Here is an 18,118-nt window from a genome sequence, read left to right as displayed (position 1 = left end):
CCGGAGAAGCCGTCGTCGGGCCCCATCTCCCTGGGTTTGGGGTCGGCCTCGATGCCGGAGGTGTGGGAGCTGCTGTGGCTGGCGGTGGAATGCCGGGAGAGCCGCTTGTGCCGGATGCTGCCGGCGCTGCTGCCGCTGGCGCGCGAGCGCTTCTCCAGCTGCTCCATGTCCAGGTCCAGGGTATCGCTGATGTAGGATTCCCGGTACTGCTTCTTCTCTGCAGGGTAGAACAACGTCAGCAGCCTGCATCCCAACCCCCCCAGGGCTCCCTGGATTCCCTGGAAGGGCACAGACCACCCCGGCACACAGGGGCACCCGGGGGTGCCACCTGAGCCCGGCGTGGGGACACACCTGGAGCCAGCCCTGCCCTGGTGGCATTTAGGGATGGTGGGATGGGGGGCCTCAAACTTGCTGTGCTCTGTGCTGTGCTGCCCCTCAAAGGGGGAGGAGGAGGAGGAATAAGAGTTGAGGAAGAGGAGAAGGAGAAAGAAATTTAGGACATGCAGGAAGAGGAAGAAAAAAAGAGAGGAGGAAGATGAAGATGAGGAGAAGGAAGAAGATGAGGAGGACAAGGAGGAAGAAGAAGCTGAGGAGTGGGTGGAGAAGAAAGCAGATGAGGAGGATGAGGAGGAAGAATAAGATGAGAAGAAAAAAGAGGAAGAGGAAGAAGAGGAGGGGAAAGAGGGAGATGAGGAAGACAAAGGAAGATGAGAAGGGGAAAGAGAAGAAAGAGTAAGAAGAGAAGCAGGAAGAGGAAGAGGAGGAGGAAGAGGAAGAGGAGGAAGAAGAGAAAAAGGAAGAGGAGGGAGAGAAAAAGGAAGAGGAGGAAGAAGAGGAGGAGGAGAAAAACAAAAGAAGAGGAGGATGAAGATGAGGACGAGGAATAAGATGAGAAGGAAGAAGATGTGGAGGATGAAGAGGAGAAGAAAGAGGAGCAGGACAAGGAGAACAAATAAGAAAAGGAGGAGGAAGGGGAAAAAGAAGATGAGGAAGAGAAAGAGGAAGATGAGGAAGAGAAAGAGGAAGATGAGGAGGGGGAAAGAGGAGGAAGAAGATCTGATGCTTTCACAAGGGCTTTCTGAGCTTAGAGATGGGATGAGGGGTACTGGGAAATGCTGCACGGGGGCACTGGGAGGAACTGGGCCATCAGGGATGGCAGCAGGACTTGGATCTTGTATCCTTTAGTATCCCTTAGCAGCACTTGTATCCCTCAGTATCTAGTGGGAAGGTGGACACCCAGCCCTGCCAGGAGATTATCCTGCTGGGCAGGGATGGGGCGTAGGATGCACAGTCCAGGGGGACGTGGGGACAGTCATCCCCCGACACGCTCCCAGCCACGGGGCTGGCACACCAGGCACTCCTAGGGGCAGAAATGCCGGGCAGGAGCCTGTCACTGTGGGATTTGGGAGCCTGTCACCAGGGGACCTACCCTCGTTCTCCTCCAGGCGCCGGACCTGGCGCAGGACGGGCTGCAGGTTCATGTAGAGCCGGTGGCTGCTGCTCAGCAGCTGCAGCAGGTGCCGGGAGCGCAGCGGGCACCCCGTGTAGTAAATGAGCTTCCTGGCAGAGGGCAGCCCATCAGGCAGGATCTCAAACTTCTTGCCCTGTGTGGGAGAAGGGAGAGATCAGCCCCGAAGAGGGAAAACACTCCATTTCTCCCCCCTGTCCTGCTGCAGCCCATGGTTAACCTACGGGTTGTAATCACCCGCTTGAGGTCTGGGCCACTGTGCCCCATGCCCAAATCAGAGCCCAGGAGATGCTCTGCCTGGGGATCATGGAATCACAGAGTGGTTGGGGCTGGAAAGGACCTTCAAGATCATCTCATTTCACCTCCACTACCCCAGGTTGCTCCAAGACCCGTCCAATCCAACCTGGAACACTTCCAAGGATCCAGGGGCAGCCACAGCTTCTCTGGACAACCTGCGCCAGGGCCTCACCACCCTCACAGCCAGGAATTTCTTCCCAATATTCCATCTATCCCTGCCCTCTGGCAGTGGGAAGCCATTCCCCCTTGTCCTGTCCCTCCATCCCTTGTCCCAAGTCCCTCCCCAGCTCTCCTGGAGCCCCTTTAGGCACTGGAAGAGTCTCTCAGGTCTCCCTGGAGCCTTCTCTTCTCCAGGTGAACACCCCCAGCTCTCCCAGCCTGTCTCCAGAGCAGAGGTGCTCCAGCCCTGGGAGCATCTCTCTGACCTCCCCTGGACCTGCTCCAACAGGCTCACATCCTTCCTGTGCTGAGGACCCCAGAGCTGGAAGCTCTGCTCCAGGTGGAAATGGTGGCACTCACCACAAAAACCAGTTTTCCCACGTTTGTCCACGGGAAGTCGTAGAGCAGCTGCTTTTCTTCATCCAAATTCTGCAAAAAGAGGAGAGGGAGCCCTGGCTGAGGATGCTGGCAGGGGCAGGGAGCCAAGCTGAGCCATCACCCTCCCTCAGCCACCTACCTGGAAGATCTGGATGCCCCGTGTTGTCAGCCCCAGCGTCAGGGAGGCCTCCACTTCCCTTTTGTCCTAAGGGGGAAAAAAATCACGCAGTTTTAAATACCCAGTTTGCAGCATGAAGTGGAGAAATCAGCCTCAGCTCAGCCCAGAGATCTTCCTGTAGTCATCCCAGTCACCATTGTATGATTAATATGCCAAATTAATAATATAATCATACTGTGAGGGTGGTGAGGCCCTGGCACAGGTTGCCCACAGAAGCTGTGGCTGCCCCTGGATCCCTGGAAGTGTCCAAGGCCAGGTTGGACGGGGTTTGGAGCAATCTGGGATAGTGGAAGGTGTCCCTGCTCCTTGCAGGGGGTGGAACGAGATGACCTCTCAAGTCCCTTCCAACCCAGACCAGTCCAGGATTCTATCACAGCATCCTGTGCTCTCCCAAAAGCTTATCCTTTTTAACTTCAGGGTGCTACAAAAAGGCCTGTGAAGCACCATGTCCCAGCAAACAAACTGCTTTGTTCCCAGGAGAAAGACCCAGCATATGACTCTTGGGGATGGTCCTGTGCAGGACTAAGGGCTGCACTCAGTGATCCTTGTGGGTCCCTTCCAACTCAGCGTATCCTGTGATTCTGTGACATATTTCCTGGAGAGGGGACCACCAAAAATAAGATCCCAGAAACCTCAAAACCTCCTGGGTGGGGCTCACCTTGTACAACCTGTAGTAGTGCACGGGCACGTCGTCGAGCCGGACGGCCTCCTTGATGTACTTGAGATGGGCTTCAGAGGCCGTCAGGGCAAACTGGTCTTTGTGCATGTTGGGGACGTGCTTCAGGATGTAGTCCTTGCCCCTCTTTGCAACCACCTGTTTGGAGGAGAGGAGAAGTTTGTCCAGCTGCTCCGTGCTCGCTCAGGGCCCGATTCCGCCCCAGCGCTCCTGGGCAGCGGTTCCAAGGGAAAAGGGGAAATGGGAGCAATATGATTTGTTATAGAGACCTGCAGGAAAAAATAAAATAGATACAGAGGCCAACAGCTTCTCACCAGCAGGATTTCCCACTGGGAAGTGCATGTGTGCTCCCTGTGCCCAGCCCATGGAGCTCACACCACTGGTGACCCCTGTGCCGGGCCAGGAGAGCCATGCTCAGACTCCCTGTGTGAATGGGGACACGGACCCAGGGCCATCACTCCTCAGTGACATGTGTGAGAAAAAGAGAAGCCAGCAAATTTTGGAAAATAAAACAAGAAGGAGGTTGGGAAGGAGAAGAGAAGGCTCCAGAGAGGCTTTTGAGCACCTAAAGGGGCTCCAACAGAGCTGGAGAGGGACTTGGGACAAGGGCCTGGAGGGACGGGACAAGAGGGAATGGCTTCCCACTGCCAGAGGGTAGGGTTAGATGGGATATTGGGAAGGAATTCTTGGCTGTGAAGGAGGTGAGGCCCTGGCACAGGTTGCCCAGAGAAGCTGTGGCTGCCTCTGGATCCCTGAAAGTGCTCCAGGTCAGGTTGGATGGGGCTTGGAGCAACCTGGGCTAGTGGAAGGTGTCCCTGCCTATGGCAGGGGGTGAAATGAGATGGTCTTGAAGGTCCTTTCCAACCCAAACCATTCTGGGATTCCATGGTTCTGCGAAACCAGTTCCCAAAGGACTGCAAAGCTGGAGGGGCTACACCTGATGGTGGTGGGGCAATGCCGTGCTGGCACACAGCACAGAGGGAATCCCTACCACACAGGGAATGCCCCGTGAGCATCCCAGCAGCACACAGGGAAATCTCCCCCAGTGCAGGAGCTGCTCCAGCCCCACACCAACCCCAACCCTCCCTTCCCACAGCTATTTCCAGCCCCGCAGTTGTCCCAGGTTATTAATAACCAGGATTAAGCCAGAGACAGGGATGCAGCCGGAACGGCGGCCGCCTGGGAACCCTCTGAGCCGCTTCCCGGGGGCTCCCTCAAGCTCAGAGCAGGGACCACACCACGGAACACTCACCCAGGCAGGGAAATAGGCTTCGGGCTCGAAGTACTTCCCGTAGTGCTTGTTGCGCTTGAAGTCTCCCAGGTCGGCTTGGAGGGCGAAGGCGGTGAGGAGGAAATAGGCCTCTTCCCGCAGGACACACTGGGAATGCAGCACCTGCTTCCGCAGGTGCCAGTAGTAGTAATAACGTGCAGTCCGGTCACTGCGGGAGCAGAGGAGAGAGGGAGGAGGGAGGAGCAGAGGGGAGAGGAGCCAGTTTCGTCATTGTCGCGTGGACTGTGCCTGCTCCCCCAAAAATGTCACCTTTTGGGCACCTGCAGGTTTCAATCTCTCAGAGTCGTCTCCCCCTGGTTAGGGGGTACAGCAGGGTTAGGGGGTACAGCAGGGTTAGGGGGTACAGCAGGGTTAGGGGATGTAGCAGGGTTAGGGGGTACAGCAGGGTTAGGGGATGTAGCAGGGTTAGGAGGTACAGCAGGGTTAAGAGGTGCTGCAGGCTTAGAGAGTACAGGAGGGTTAGGGGGTATAGCAGGGTTAGGGGGTACTGCAGGATTAGGAGGTGCTGCAGGGTTAGGGGGTACAGCAGGGTTAAGAGGTGCTGCAGGCTTAGAGGGTACAGCAGAGTTAGGGGGTATAGCAGGGTTAGGGGGTACTGCAGGGTTAGGAGGTGCAGTATGGTTAGGAGATACAGCAGGATTAGGGGCTACAGTAGGGCTAGGGGGTGCAGCAGGGTTAGGAGGTGCTGCAGGGTTAGGAGGTGCAGCATCGTTAGGAGGTGCTGCAGGGATAGAGGGTACAGGAGGGTGAGGAGGTGCAGCTGGATTAGGGGGTACAGCAGGATTAGGGAGTACAGCCAGGTTAGGAGGTACAGCAGGATTAGGGGATACAGCAGATTTAGGGGGTACAGCAGGGTTAGGGGGTACAGCAGGATTAGAGGATACAGCAGATTTAGGGGGTACAGCAGGGTTAGGGGGTACAGCAGGATTAGAGGATACAGCAGATTTAGGGGGTACAGCAGGGTTAGGGGGTACAGCAGGGCTAGGAGATAGAGGAGGATTAGGTGGTGCTGCAGGGTTGGGGGTACAGTAGGATTAAGGGGTACAGCAGGGTTAGGGGGCACAGCAGGATTAGGGGGTACAGCAGAGTTAGGGGGTACAGAAGAGTTAGGGGGTACTGCAGGATTAGGAGGTGCTGCAGGGTTAGGGGGTACAGCAGGGTACCCCACAGCTGAGACCACAGGGTGGGAGACCACTCCAGCACCTTCTTCCCACTGGGAATCTCTTAGGAAGTGAGCAGGGCTGACTGCTGAGTCGTTTGCTCACTTTTCCCATTCAGCAGTGTAAATCTGCACTGCAGCCAGCTGGAATATCCCTCCCAAAAGTATCCCCACGGGGATGCAGATGCCACTGTGTCCCCAAAACCCTGAAAATCACTTTGCCCCTGAAACAGGACCTGAAGCTCCCACCCGGCCACAGGCACAAAGGTGAGTTAAAATCAGGGTTAAACTCCAATAAATCCCTAAACATGATGTCCCCAGGTCCCCGAAAGGCTTTGCATGGCTGGCTGGGAGCAGTGTCCCCATGTCCCCACCTGCCCCTGTATGGCAGGAGAAATCACTCAGCACCCACCCACAAACAGCTTCAGCTTTTGGGATGCCAGCAGAATTCCACAGCATCCCGAGGCTGCACACCCACCCCAGCAGGTGCCTGGGTGAGCAGGGACAGGGGAGTGCACCCTACCTGATCAGCCTCCCGTTCTCCACATAGTACTGCACTCGGAAGTGGATGATCATCGGGGGGCCAAACTGGTCGATCCCCTGGAATGGAGGAGATTTTCAGGGTTCCTGTGGAAACCCCGGCATTGTGCCCCAGTCCCTCACCTCAGCTCTCTGGGGGTCATGTCCTTCATGGCCAACCCCTGCCCCACATGGGTGGGTTCACTCCAGTGGCATTTTTTTCCTCAATTAAGATTCTGACACCGATTTTTCCCCCCCAGTCCGCTGGAACTCGAAGGGGATTTGGGTTTAAAGAAGCAGGTGGCTGGGTTTCAGACCCCCAGGGGGTCTGCATCCCCCAACCACTGCTGCTATCCCTCTCCCAGTCCATTATCCACTGCTCCCCATCTCAGTGCCAGTGCTGGAGCCTTGACACCAACCCCTTGGCACGTGGCACTGAAATAATGAAAAGGTGCTTTGGGGAGAGAGAAAAAAAAAAATTGATTTTAGAAATCGGAAGAAGGGTCCTTAAAAATTCTGCTGAAGGAAGGAAGGAAAAAAATGGCACTTGGAGTGCCAACCATCAACCACCACCCTGTTTTCATTCATTTTGCACATCCACCCCCCCCATCTCCCACACTGGCTAAGTGCCCCCCCCACACACCCCTCGGCTGCATTCCCGGGTCCTGGAAGTGACCTGCGACGGGGACAGAGGTGGCCTTACTGCCGTCAGCTCTCCATGCAAGACCTCACCGCTGACCTTGCTGGCCTCCTTCTTCCACTCCTTGGGGCAGTACTTGTAGAGTTTCTGGGCCATGTCCATGTACACGTGCTCATTGTCTGCGTGGGACAGAGGTGGCATCAGCATCCCCACGTGTGTCCTGCATCCCGCCAAGCCCTGCCCCGACCCCACCCTCCTCATCACCTAACGAGGCCACCAAAAGGGTTAAATTTGGATGCACCCCCAACCTGGTGGCGTCACTTCTTGCTGAGCAACGATGGCATCAGGCTGGACCACCCAACCCACGGCACGAGCCCCTGACTTACTCTGGATGACGCTGAGCCCGAAGAGGTGACAGTCCTTCAGCCTCAGGAGGTCACACACCTGCACCAGTAACTCGTGGCACAAAATCTTCACCTGCAAAAAGAAACACCCCGTGAGTGGTCCTGGCTGCACCTGTGCCCACCTGAGCCAGGCAGGCACCACTGAACCCCTCACCAGAACCCCGAGAAGGATGGAGGTGTGACAGGCTGGGTTGTGGGGTTCAGTTTTCCATGGGGTCATTATGGAAGTCTGCAAAAGCCTGGGGTGCTTCGAGCAGAGCAGAGCTCTGCCAGGGACCATGGGGCAGCTTGAGAGCAGTGGGTGGTGGAGGAGCCCTGCACTGGGGAGGTGGTTTTGGGGGCAGAAAACAGAACATTCATAGAATCATAGAATCCCAGAATGGTTTGGGTTGGAAGGGACCTTAAAGATCATCCAGTCCCACGCCCTGCCACGGGCAGGGACACCTTCCACTAGACCAGGTTGCTCCAAGCCCTGTCCAACCTGGCCTGGAACACTTCCAGGGATCCAGGGGCAGCCACAGCTTCTCTGGGCAACCTGTGTCAGGGTGTCACCACCCTCACAGCCAAGAATTTCTTCCTATCACCTAATCTAAATCTCTCCTCTTTTAGTTTAAAACCATTCCCCCTTATCCTAACACAATCTGCCAGTGTACAAAGTCGTTCTCCATCTTTTTTATGAGCTCCCTTTAAGCAATTTCGAAATTTTCCTGCATCAAAAGAAACACCCGGCAGTGGTGATTAAAAAAAAAAACAATAAAAAGTGGGGGGAAATTCGCATTCCAAGCTGCATCCAAACCAGAGCCAAACCCCCTCCTGTTTATTCCCTGGGAGGCTGAATTGCCATCCAGAGTGGATTGTGGAGCGAGGGCTTGAAGGAGGGGGCTTGTGCCACCCCGTGGGATGCCAAGCAGCAGGTCACCCGCCGACAAACACGCTGCTGCCAGCGGAACATCGAGTCAAGAAGAGGCAGGAGAGCGTAAAACGCTGTCGCAGCCTTAGGGGGAATAACTCCCGTGCATTTCTCCGGCAGGGCGGGAGCAGGCAGGCTCGGGATCAAATCCAGCGGCAAAACCAGAGCGTGCAAATGGTTGCAAGCCCCCGGGTGTGATGAAAATGTCAGTGCTCAGGGGGTTCCCCAGGCCCACACCCCACCCCGCCATCCCCCGCGCTGCCTTACGTTGATGATGATGTTGAGGGAGTCGTCGTTGGGGAGGAAGATGCAAACGCTGCGTCGGTCCTGCATGACTCTGTTGTTGTGGAAGGTCAGTTTGCTCATCGTGCTCGGGGCTCGGGGGGGCTGGTGGGGGGCACCTCACCGGCGGGCCGGGGCGGCCTCGGTCCCCGCGGGCGCCATCCCTGCGGGACAGAGCGGGGCTGAGCCCTGTGCGTGGCACCCCCAGCTCCACACACCCCTTCCCACCCATCAGCACATCCTCCCCCCCTCCCAGAAGCAAGGTGTCCCCCAAAACCCCTGAGCACACCCCAGCACAGCCACCCCCCACCCCAAGCCTGGCGCCGCGGTCAGGGCAGGATCACGGCCCAGCCTGAAAAAAACTGAGCCAGCAGTTTTGTTCCCCAGGCTCGGGTTCAGAAGAACCTCAGGAAAGGCTTTCCTGGCATATTTAAAGCAAATAAAAGTTTATCTGCTGGGAACAACCCAGCTGTGCCAGCACGGAGCGGTGTGGGACGCGGGAGCTTTCCCTGCCAGCTGCAGAAAGGCAAGGATGGTCCCATAACAGGACCCCCACATCCTTTCCAGTTCCAACTCTTTACTGGGGTTAAATAAAACCATCCAAGCACTAACAGCGATTTGCAGACGGGAATTGCCATTCAGAGCTGATGAATCCATCCTGACACTGACCCCATGCAACCCTCATTCCCAAGGGTGAATATTCCTCAAGCACCTTTTACCCCACAACCAACCATCCACGGGGACACAAATTCCCACGTGACACCACGAGGAAGGACCTTTAAACTCTGAACTAGTTCAGCCTTTTCCTCACCCCCAGATTTACGCTGGCACCAGGACAGCAGAGTGTCTCCCTTGTCACCAAATATTTGCTTTGGTCTAGATGGAAATGCCTTTGGCTTCCGAAAGCCTGGAACTTGCATGTTTGTGCAGCAGGGAAAAAGTGCCCCGAGGTGCCTTTTTTTTGTTGTTGGTGGTTCCTGGGGTTTTGCAGAAGTTGGGAAACCCGGAGGCGATGCTCTATCTCACCGCCACGGCACTTTGGGTCTGCACCACCGAGGCCTCGCCCAGCACTGTGTCCGTGTATTATGGATTCCGTGCACTGCATCCCTGTATCTCAAACATGCACCTCATTCCATGCACCGCATCCATGTGTTGTGATGGTGCATCGTGGCCGTGCATCATGCCTGTGCACTGCATCCATGCACCACAGCTGTGCATCATGGCCCTGCATGGCACCTGTGTGTTGTGGTGCTCTGCTGCGGCCACGTGCTGCATCCATGCATTGTGGTGGTGCATCGTGGCATCCATGCATTGCATCCACGCACTGTGGCCGTGAATTGCATCTACATGTTGGCACCTGTGCATTGTAGTGGTGCATCAAGGCATCCATGCATTGCATCCACAGACCACAGATGGTGGTATCGTGGCCACGCGCTGCATCCGTGCATTGTAGCATCCGTGCATTGTAGCATCCATGCATTGTAGCATCCATGCCTTATGGCCGTGCATCATGGCATCCATGCACTGCATCCGTGTGTCACAGTTGTGCATCACAGCCGTGGCACCTGTGGACTGCATCCATGCATGGTGACGTGCATCATGAATGTGCAATGCCTCCAAACATCACGGCCACGCGTTGGATCCGTGCGCTGCATCTGCGCATCTTGGCTGTGAACCCCGGCCGTGTATTGCATCCACGCATAATGGAATCCTTGCATGGCATCCATTGTGGCCACGCACTGCATGCACTTCACCTGCACGTTGCATCCACGCGCTGCATCCATGCATTGTGGTGCTGCATCACGGATTCTACGCGCCGCGCCCGTGCATCACGCGCCGCGCCCGTGCGTTGTATGCGTGTTTTGTGGCACCCATGCATTGCATCCGTGCGTCACAGATATGCATCGTGGCCATGCATTGCATCCCTGCATCGTGATGATGTGCTGTGGCCCTGCATCAGGGCTGTGCACTGCAGCCACGCATTGCATCTGTGCGTTGCATCCGCGTGTCGTGGCCTTGCATTGCATCCCTGCATTGCAGCGGTGCAGCGTGGCACCTGTGAATTGTATCTGTGCATTCTGACATCTGTGTGCTGCATCTGAGCATCGTGGCCGTGAATTGTGGCCATGCACTGCATCCATGCGTTGTGGCAGTGTGTTGTGGCCGTGTATTGCATCCACGCATCGTGGTGGTGCATCCCGACATCCACGCGTTGCATCCACGCACCACAGCTGTGTATCGTGGCCATGCACGGCCCCTATCCACAGTATCCATGCCTTGTGGCCATGCACTGAGGCTGTGCCTTGCCCCTGTACGTCGTGGCCACGTGTTGCATCTGTGCTTGTGTTTGTGCACCGTGGCTGAGCATCCCGGCCGTGCCCAGACACGACTGATCCTGACCAGAGCAAACAGGCAAACAGCACCCAGCTTGCTTTCAAGGTTCATTAAAAGCCCCAGGAATGAATGAAACGGGGCTGAAGGTATTTGGCAAACGTCCTCTCCCAGCCCTGTGCCTGGCAGCTCCAGTGCCCCGACGTGGGGCCGGGCGTGACGCGACTTGCACGGGTTGTGATGAGGAGGAGCCACATCCCTGGCAAAGCAGCTGCATCCCAGGGCACCCTCCGGCACCCTCTGTGCCTTGCTCCCATCCAAAGGTATCCTGCAGCCCCAATGGATTCGTGAGAGCATCTTCCCATGGCAGCTCTGTGGGCTACAGCTGGCTCAGAACTACAGCCACTCCTGAGTTACTGGTGAATCCATCACTGGGATTCTCTGCCAGGCATCGGCCCCCACCCAGAGCTTCCCCATGGCACCACGGTGCTCTTAGAATCATGGAATGGTTTGGGTTGGATGGGATCTTAAAGATCATCCAGTTCCAACCCCCTGCCATGGGCAGGGACACCTTCCACTAGACCAGGTTGCTCCAAGCCCCATCCAACCCAACCTGGAACACTTCCAGGGATCCAGGGGCAGCCACAGCTTCTCTGGGAAACCTGTGCCAGGGCCTCCCCACCCTCACAGCCAGGAATTTCTTCCCAATATCCCATCTAACCCTGCCCTCTGGCAGTGGGAAGCCATTCCCCCTTGTCCTGTCACTCTCTGGCATCCCAGGGCTGTTCATCCCCAGTCACTGTATTTTCCCCTCCTCCTGCAGCCTGGATTGTTCCCAGAGCATCAGGGATGAAACCCCACAAGCTGCCGATAGCAGAACACAGATATGGGAGGAAAAAAACCCAAACCATACATTTCGGTATTTCTTTAGAAAACACCCCAGTTCCTGCTGCTGAATGAGAACATTCCATCAGCTGACCACACAGGGATGGTCCCTGTGGAGAACCCCCTCAGTTCCAGGAGCTTCCCCGGGGGCTCTGCCAGCACTTGGAGCTGCACAGATTTAGCAAGAGGGTACACAAAGCCCTTTCCAGGGTGCTGTGCCTCCAGCAGCCTCGGCCAGACGCCGGCAAATTCTTTCCAAGCATCTGCTGCTCATTCCGACAATGTCAGCTTTGATTCCCTGGGACCCCGCGCCGCTGCCCTTGGAGTCGTTCCTGCTCCGGCGGAAGCGTCGATATGAGGAACAAACAGAGAACCATGGAATGGTTTGGCTTGGAAGAGACCTTTAAAGATCCAGTCCAACCTTCCTGGCTCCAAGCTGGAAAAATCCTGGATTGCAGGGAGAGCCCCCCTGGATTGCCACGCAGCGGAGGAGGTGACACAGGTCATCCCACAATCCAAGTGGGAACCTCCACCCCAGGCAGTTTTCCAAAGGGTTTTCCATCCAGAGAGCAAAGCCAGCTGGAAAAAACACTTGGGAACGAGGACTTGGGCATGGATCAGCCTCTGCAGTTCCAGGAGATTTGGCTCTTCCAGCCACGTTTTCCATGCTATAGGAAAAGACCACTAAAACTCCACAGGAACACACTGAAAATCCCTTGTAGCTCCAGAGAAAATTCCTCGATCCGCCGTGTTTTCCAGCCCAGGCTGCTGGAATACTGTCCCCCTCCCTCGTACTGATGCCATGGGATAAATCCTGCCACAAAGCTCTGCTGTAAAGAAAACATCACGCCACGAACCTGCTTGGAAAAGCAGCCGGGGCTGGCGCTGCTGACTCGGCGAGGGATTTATTCATCCCGGGATCCTGCAAACGCTGAGGGCAGGGAGAGGCTGGGCTTGGTTCAGATGGAGGTGCTGGAGCAGCGTGACAGGCTCTCATTGGAAATACAAATTTGGATGCAATTCCAGGCTGGGGGTTTAACATCGCTTGGACTTGCCGGCTGAGGTGGGGTTTTGCTCCGAGCGTGCAGATTCCGTGGATGAGAAGAGAGGCTTGATGCACGGGCACCATTTTTCCCCACTCCATACATTCAAAAGAAGCAGATAGGTCTCTATCCTGAAGGGTTTGGGTCAGGTTTGTACCCCTGTGGCACCCACCGGACATCACAGTGCCCCCCCTGCTCAACCCAGCCATGATCTGCAGCCTCCAGGCAGATCCAGCCCATTTCCCATCACGCAAATTCATCCCCTCCTTGCCAAAATATCCATTTTTTAAAAAAAAATTTGCCCCTGACAGCTGCCCTGTCAGATATCCCCATCCCTGGAGGGATTTAAAAGCCATGTGGGGACGTGGCACTTGGGAACATGGATTAGTGGTGGGCTTGGCAGTGCTGGGGGAATGGCTGGACACGATCTTAGAGGTCTTTCCCAACCTAAACCGCTCCACAATTCCACGATTCCAACCCGCCCCCGGGCTTTTGTTCCAGCCCTCCCGAACCACAACAGGGGCGAGGGAAGGGATCCAGCACAGGACCCACACGTAGGCACCATCCCGCAGCCAGAGGCTGCCCAGAGCGCAGAGGGAGATGGGAAGGTGAATTCACGGGGCAGGAATTTCTGGTTTTTAAGCGTTTGGAGTGGGTCTCACCCCACATCATAGGGCTCAGGTATGTGCAGAGCTGTTATTACAAGTTTCAAGGCCGTCACTTAATGCAGCTTCTCCAAACCCAAAAGCCAGATTAATTCCTGCTTGCGGTTGCCCCGTAATTAAAATCGTCTCCAATTCTTCATGAACTCAACAGTTTCCTCCTAATGAAGGGAGGCAGATGAAAGAGATCTTCACTGGGAAAAAGGACTCGGTTATAAATATTCCATTACTTCATCCGCCACAAAAGCTATTTGGATGCTGGAAACTCAGCCTGGGCAGCCGGGGGCCAGCCCCCACCAGCCCCAGCAGATACCCCCAAGTGCTGGGGGTATCCAAAAAGCCTCTCCAGGGAAGGTTCCCCCAGGAGCTCGCCTGTCTCCACCTCTGCAACACTCCTCCTCTTCCTCCTCTTCCTCCTCCTCCTCCTCCTCCTCTCCTTTGCCTGTTGCAACGGGATAACAGCAATGGGCAGAGCGGGTGCTTGGGACACCCGGGGATGGCTGAGCCATGTGCATCATCCCAAAAATGGGATAATGGCCCCTCTGTCCTGTCCTGCTGGGGACAAGCCCCATGGGACATCACATTCCGTAGGAAAACACAGGCCAAGCCACGGCAGCTCAGGAAACTGCTCCCCTGCTCATTCTTCTGTTGTGCACGGAGCCGAATCCAGCCTGGAAGGGCAGATTTTCCATTCAACCCGAGGAAGAGCCATCCCAGGCCTCTTCATTGCCTTACTTTGGAGCACTATAATATAAATAAAGCGTCCCAGCCTCCGCCAAGGATGGACACGGAGATGGATTTCTCCTGGCAAAGGCTCCAGCGAGGGAGGGACGGCGCCTGCTTTTCCTCTTCCCTCTCCTGCTATAGAACCAGCCCCTTCCATCGTATTTCCTTCCGGCAAACTTTGCCTGAGCCGTTGGGATTAGAACAATATCAAGACTGGGTTGGAGAGGGTCGTGCTCAGGACAGCCCAGTTCTCCCAGCCGACTCCAGCTCCTGTCCCCCAGCATTCCCAGGAACTTTATGAACCATCCCCCAGTGTCAACAAGCCCAAACCTCCCAGAGTCCGATCCCTCTCTCAGGACCACAGGCATCACACTGAAGGATGCACATGGATGTGAAGAATTGCCTTTGCTCCCCTCTCCGTGGGCAGGCTGCAGCCCACACCAGCAGCAGCTGCCATAAATCCCTTGGGATTTGGCTGCGGGATCCCTGGACCACAAAGCAGCCCTAAGGGCCAGAGTCACCGTCCCGAATCCCTGCGCCACAGAAAGCACAGCCGTGATTCTCCAAACCATGGACCTCCCTATTTATGAATTAGAACGATATTTTAAGTATAATTAACGATATAATTGAATTAATAGCGTTGTGTGGTTATTAATATTCATAATATGCAATTACGAATATTCATGTTATTTTGTATAATAACACACCCCCAAGACGCTCTGACCCCGGGCAAACCCTTCCCAGGATCCTGCTCCCAGGCACACTCCTCAACATGGGATCAGAGCCCAAACCCATTCCCACTCTGGGGAACGTGCGCTGCTCGGTGCACAGGGAGAGTAAAAATAGAGGGAGGATGTGAAGTGCTCTGCAGACAGTCCAGAGCCCAAAAACCAGCTCCATTTTATGCCAAAACACACAAACCCAAGCCTGGACTATCCGGAGCCCCCACTGCCCTCCGTGGCGTCCTCGCCTCCCGCTCCAAATCCAGCAAAACAAAGCCAAACCAAGTTCCTTATTTTTTTAATCCTGGAGTGGGCAGAGGGGGATTTATCTTCCCCCAGCAGCACCGCCTTCCAGTTTTCCAGCTGGGAAAGCTCCTCAGCCACTCCACAGCCTCCATCAACTTCCCTGCCCCAGCAGCAATGGGGAAAACCTCTTCAGGAAAAATAACCTAAGCCCACTTTTCAGTCAAGGAGGAAAAAAAAAAGCAGCCTAAAACTCAATTAAGGAGCAGGCAGATATTTTAACCAGCGCCATGGTTTGTATACTCCATCTGGAGTCCAAAGGCTGCCGGGTTTTTTTTTTAGCAGGAGGGAACTGACATCATCTTAATTTCAAATTCCCATTTATTTTTACATCTGGTCTGAATTAATCTTTCTCAGCGTCCTGACTTTCATGTAATGGAATAATTGCTTACAGACTCGGGGTTTAAAGAGCCTGAATAAACCCAGTTTAAAAAAAGAAACTCCTTTAAAAAACGATAGTAAAAATCCAGTACCTACAACCAAACCCCAACACGCCTTCGGGATTGGGAATTTTAAACGGAACATCGCCTTCAAGCAAGAGAGCTCAAATTAATCCCAGCTCTATCCAAGAATCAGAGAGGGTGAGCGAGCCCTGTGGAAAAACACCAACACAAACCAGCCCGGAATTAGGGAGAGCAGCAAAGCTCCATCAGTGCCATGCTGAAGCATCTCTGGAAAATTATCTCTGGAAAAGCAGAGTTTGGCTTAGGGGAAAAAACATCCTCATGGCCAGAAAAGCATTGGACATGGGCAGAAAAGGGGGGATTCAGGAATGGGAGACGACAGTGAAGGTGGCGGGGAGTGGGGGGCACGGAGGGGCCAGGACGTGCCTTACTCCCACATGTGAGTCAAAGGACACGGGAACACCAAGTATGGTCCTGGGAAACCTCAGCTCCAGCCTGGGAAACCTCAGCCCTGGTTTCCCTGCTGCCACGAGGGCACGGTGTCAGATAAAGCCTGATTTAGGAAGCGGCATGGATTTATCCCCACCGCTTCCAGAACATGGCAGGGATTCACATCCCCGGTGAGAAACATGGAGAAGACCATCAGTGACACTACCAGGAACCACCAGCTGGCACCCCCAGCACCCCCACGGGGTGAGGGGCACCCACGGACAACGGGGTCCCACGGGTGCCTGTGACCCAGAAACAGGAGGATCCATGGATGAGAGGGAGGAGCACAGGTAAGGGAGCCAAGAGATGATGGGAACCACGGGTGAGGGTGCCCGTGGGTGAAGGGATGGGTGGGTGAGTGTGATCCAGGGGGTGAGGCGTGCCATGGGCAAGGGGATGTTTGGGTGGGTGTCACCCAGGGACAAGGGGACCCGTGGGTGACTGTGAACCAGGAATGAGGGGACCCGTGGGCAACTGACCCGTGGGCAGAGGGACCTGTGGGTGAGTGTGACCCACGAGCAAGGGGTGTCATGGGCGAGGGGTCCTGCGGGTCATTGTGTGACCCAGGGATGAGGGGACCCGTGGGCAACTGTGACCCACGGGCAAGGGGACCCGTGGGGGAGAGTGATCCATGAGGAAAGGGGTCCCAAAGGTGAGAGGACCCGTGGGCGAGCATGACCCAGGGGAAAAGGGTCCCACGGGTGAGTAAGACCCGTGGGTGAGTGTGACCCAGGCACGAGGGGACGCGTGGGTGAGTGAGACCCGTGGGCGAGTGTGACCCAGGGACAAGGGGACCCGTGGACATGTGAGACGCAGGGGTGAGGGGTCCCACAGACGAGGGGACCCGTGGGCGAGTGTGAGCCATGGGCGAGGGGTCCCGCGGACTAGCGCGTCCCTGGAGCGCACCCTGCACCGGAGCGGGTCCGGTGTGGCCGTGGCGGGGCCGTGGGGGTCCGTGGGGGTCCGTGGGGGGGTCTGGCGGGGCAGCCCGGCCCCGCTCGGCCGCAGCTCCCGCGGGCGGGCGGAGGAAATGACTCGCATTCCTGCAGCCGGGGCCGCTCGCTCCGCTCCGGCTCCAACTCACCCCCGAGCGCAACAAGCGGCCGTGCCGGGCCCACCCGCGGGGGCGAGCCGGGCCGGGCTGAGCCGGGCCGGGCTGAGCAGAGCCGAGCCGAGCCCAGCCGAGCCGAGCCCAGCCGAGCCAAGCCAAGCCGAGCCAAACGGAACGGAGCCGCGCCGGGATGAGCCGAGCCGGGAGCGCGGTGCGGGGCGCCGGGCACGCACCTACCTGCGGCTCCGGGGACCGCGCTGCCTTGCCGAGCCCTGTCGAACCCCGCCGTGCCGAGCCGAGCCGAGCCGTGCCGAGCCCAGCCCAGCCCAGCCCATGCCGCCGCCCCCGCCCCTTCCCGGGCCGCCCCGCACCGCCCCGAGCGGCACCGGCACCGCCTCCCGCCCCGGCGCGGTCCCCGGGACAGCGGGGGAACGAGAAGGGAACGGGGTGGCCCGGGGAGGGCACCCGAAGTGTTGGCCCCGGGGGAGGCGTGGGAAGTCGGGCACCCCTCGCCCCGGTCCCGTGTTCCTGGGGGGGATTCACGAACAGGCTCTGGAAAGAGCCTGAGCATCCCCCGGCAGGGAACACGGGAACTGTCCTTGGGAGAATTGAGCGGGGAGGGGGATCCAAGACTCGACAGAGGGTAAACCCACTCAGAGGTGCTTAGGAGAGGAGCTGGGCATCCTCCTGTGGGGACGGGGTCCAGGGGAGGGTCAGGAAAGTGTTCCCAGGGCTGGAGCACCTCTGCTCTGGAGACAGGCTGGGAGAGCTGGGGGGGTTCAGACTGGAGAAGAGAAGGCTCCAGGGAGACCTGAGAGCCCCTTCCAGGGCCTAAAGGGGCTCCAAGAGAGTGGAGAGGTACTTTGGACAAGGGATGGAGTGACAAGACAAGGGGGAATGGTTTCCCACTGACAGAGGGCAGGGTTAGGTGGGATATGGGGAAGGAATTGTTGGTTGTGGGGGTGGAGAGGCCCTGGCACAGGATGCCCAGAGAAGCTGTGGCTACCCCATCCCTGGACATGTTCCAGGCCAGGTTGGATGGGGCTTGGAGCAACCTGGGCTAGTGGAGGGTGTCCCTGACCGTGGAACATGTTTGGAACTGGGTGGTCTTTAAGGTCCCTTGCAATTCCAACCATTCTGG

General features: G+C 56.7%; 1 protein-coding gene across 1 annotated transcript; it reads right to left on the bottom strand.

Moving 5' to 3' along the window:
- Window positions 1-5: 5 nt before the first annotated feature.
- On the bottom strand, window positions 6-17,270 carry FRMD6 (FERM domain containing 6; the record flags this gene model as incomplete). The annotated part of the gene is made up of 11 exons (XM_039386835.1): window positions 17,215-17,270; window positions 8,347-8,525; window positions 7,152-7,242; window positions 6,865-6,944; window positions 6,130-6,206; window positions 4,409-4,595; window positions 3,139-3,294; window positions 2,442-2,507; window positions 2,285-2,353; window positions 1,430-1,604; window positions 6-217 (listed from the first exon to the last, which is right to left on the bottom strand). Coding segments are annotated over exons 2-11 (1,212 nt in total), but the record flags the coding sequence as incomplete, so codon positions are not given.
- Window positions 17,271-18,118: the final 848 nt, after the last annotated feature.

The sequence above is a fragment of the Pipra filicauda genome, unplaced genomic scaffold (genome assembly GCF_003945595.2).
Source record: "Pipra filicauda isolate LSUMZ 115617 unplaced genomic scaffold, ASM394559v2 scaffold508_size1329835_pilon, whole genome shotgun sequence".
Taxonomy (NCBI): domain Eukaryota; kingdom Metazoa; phylum Chordata; class Aves; order Passeriformes; family Pipridae; genus Pipra; species Pipra filicauda.
The sequence above is the reverse complement of the archived record's forward strand: the minus strand, read 5'-3'. Positions and strand labels throughout refer to the sequence as shown.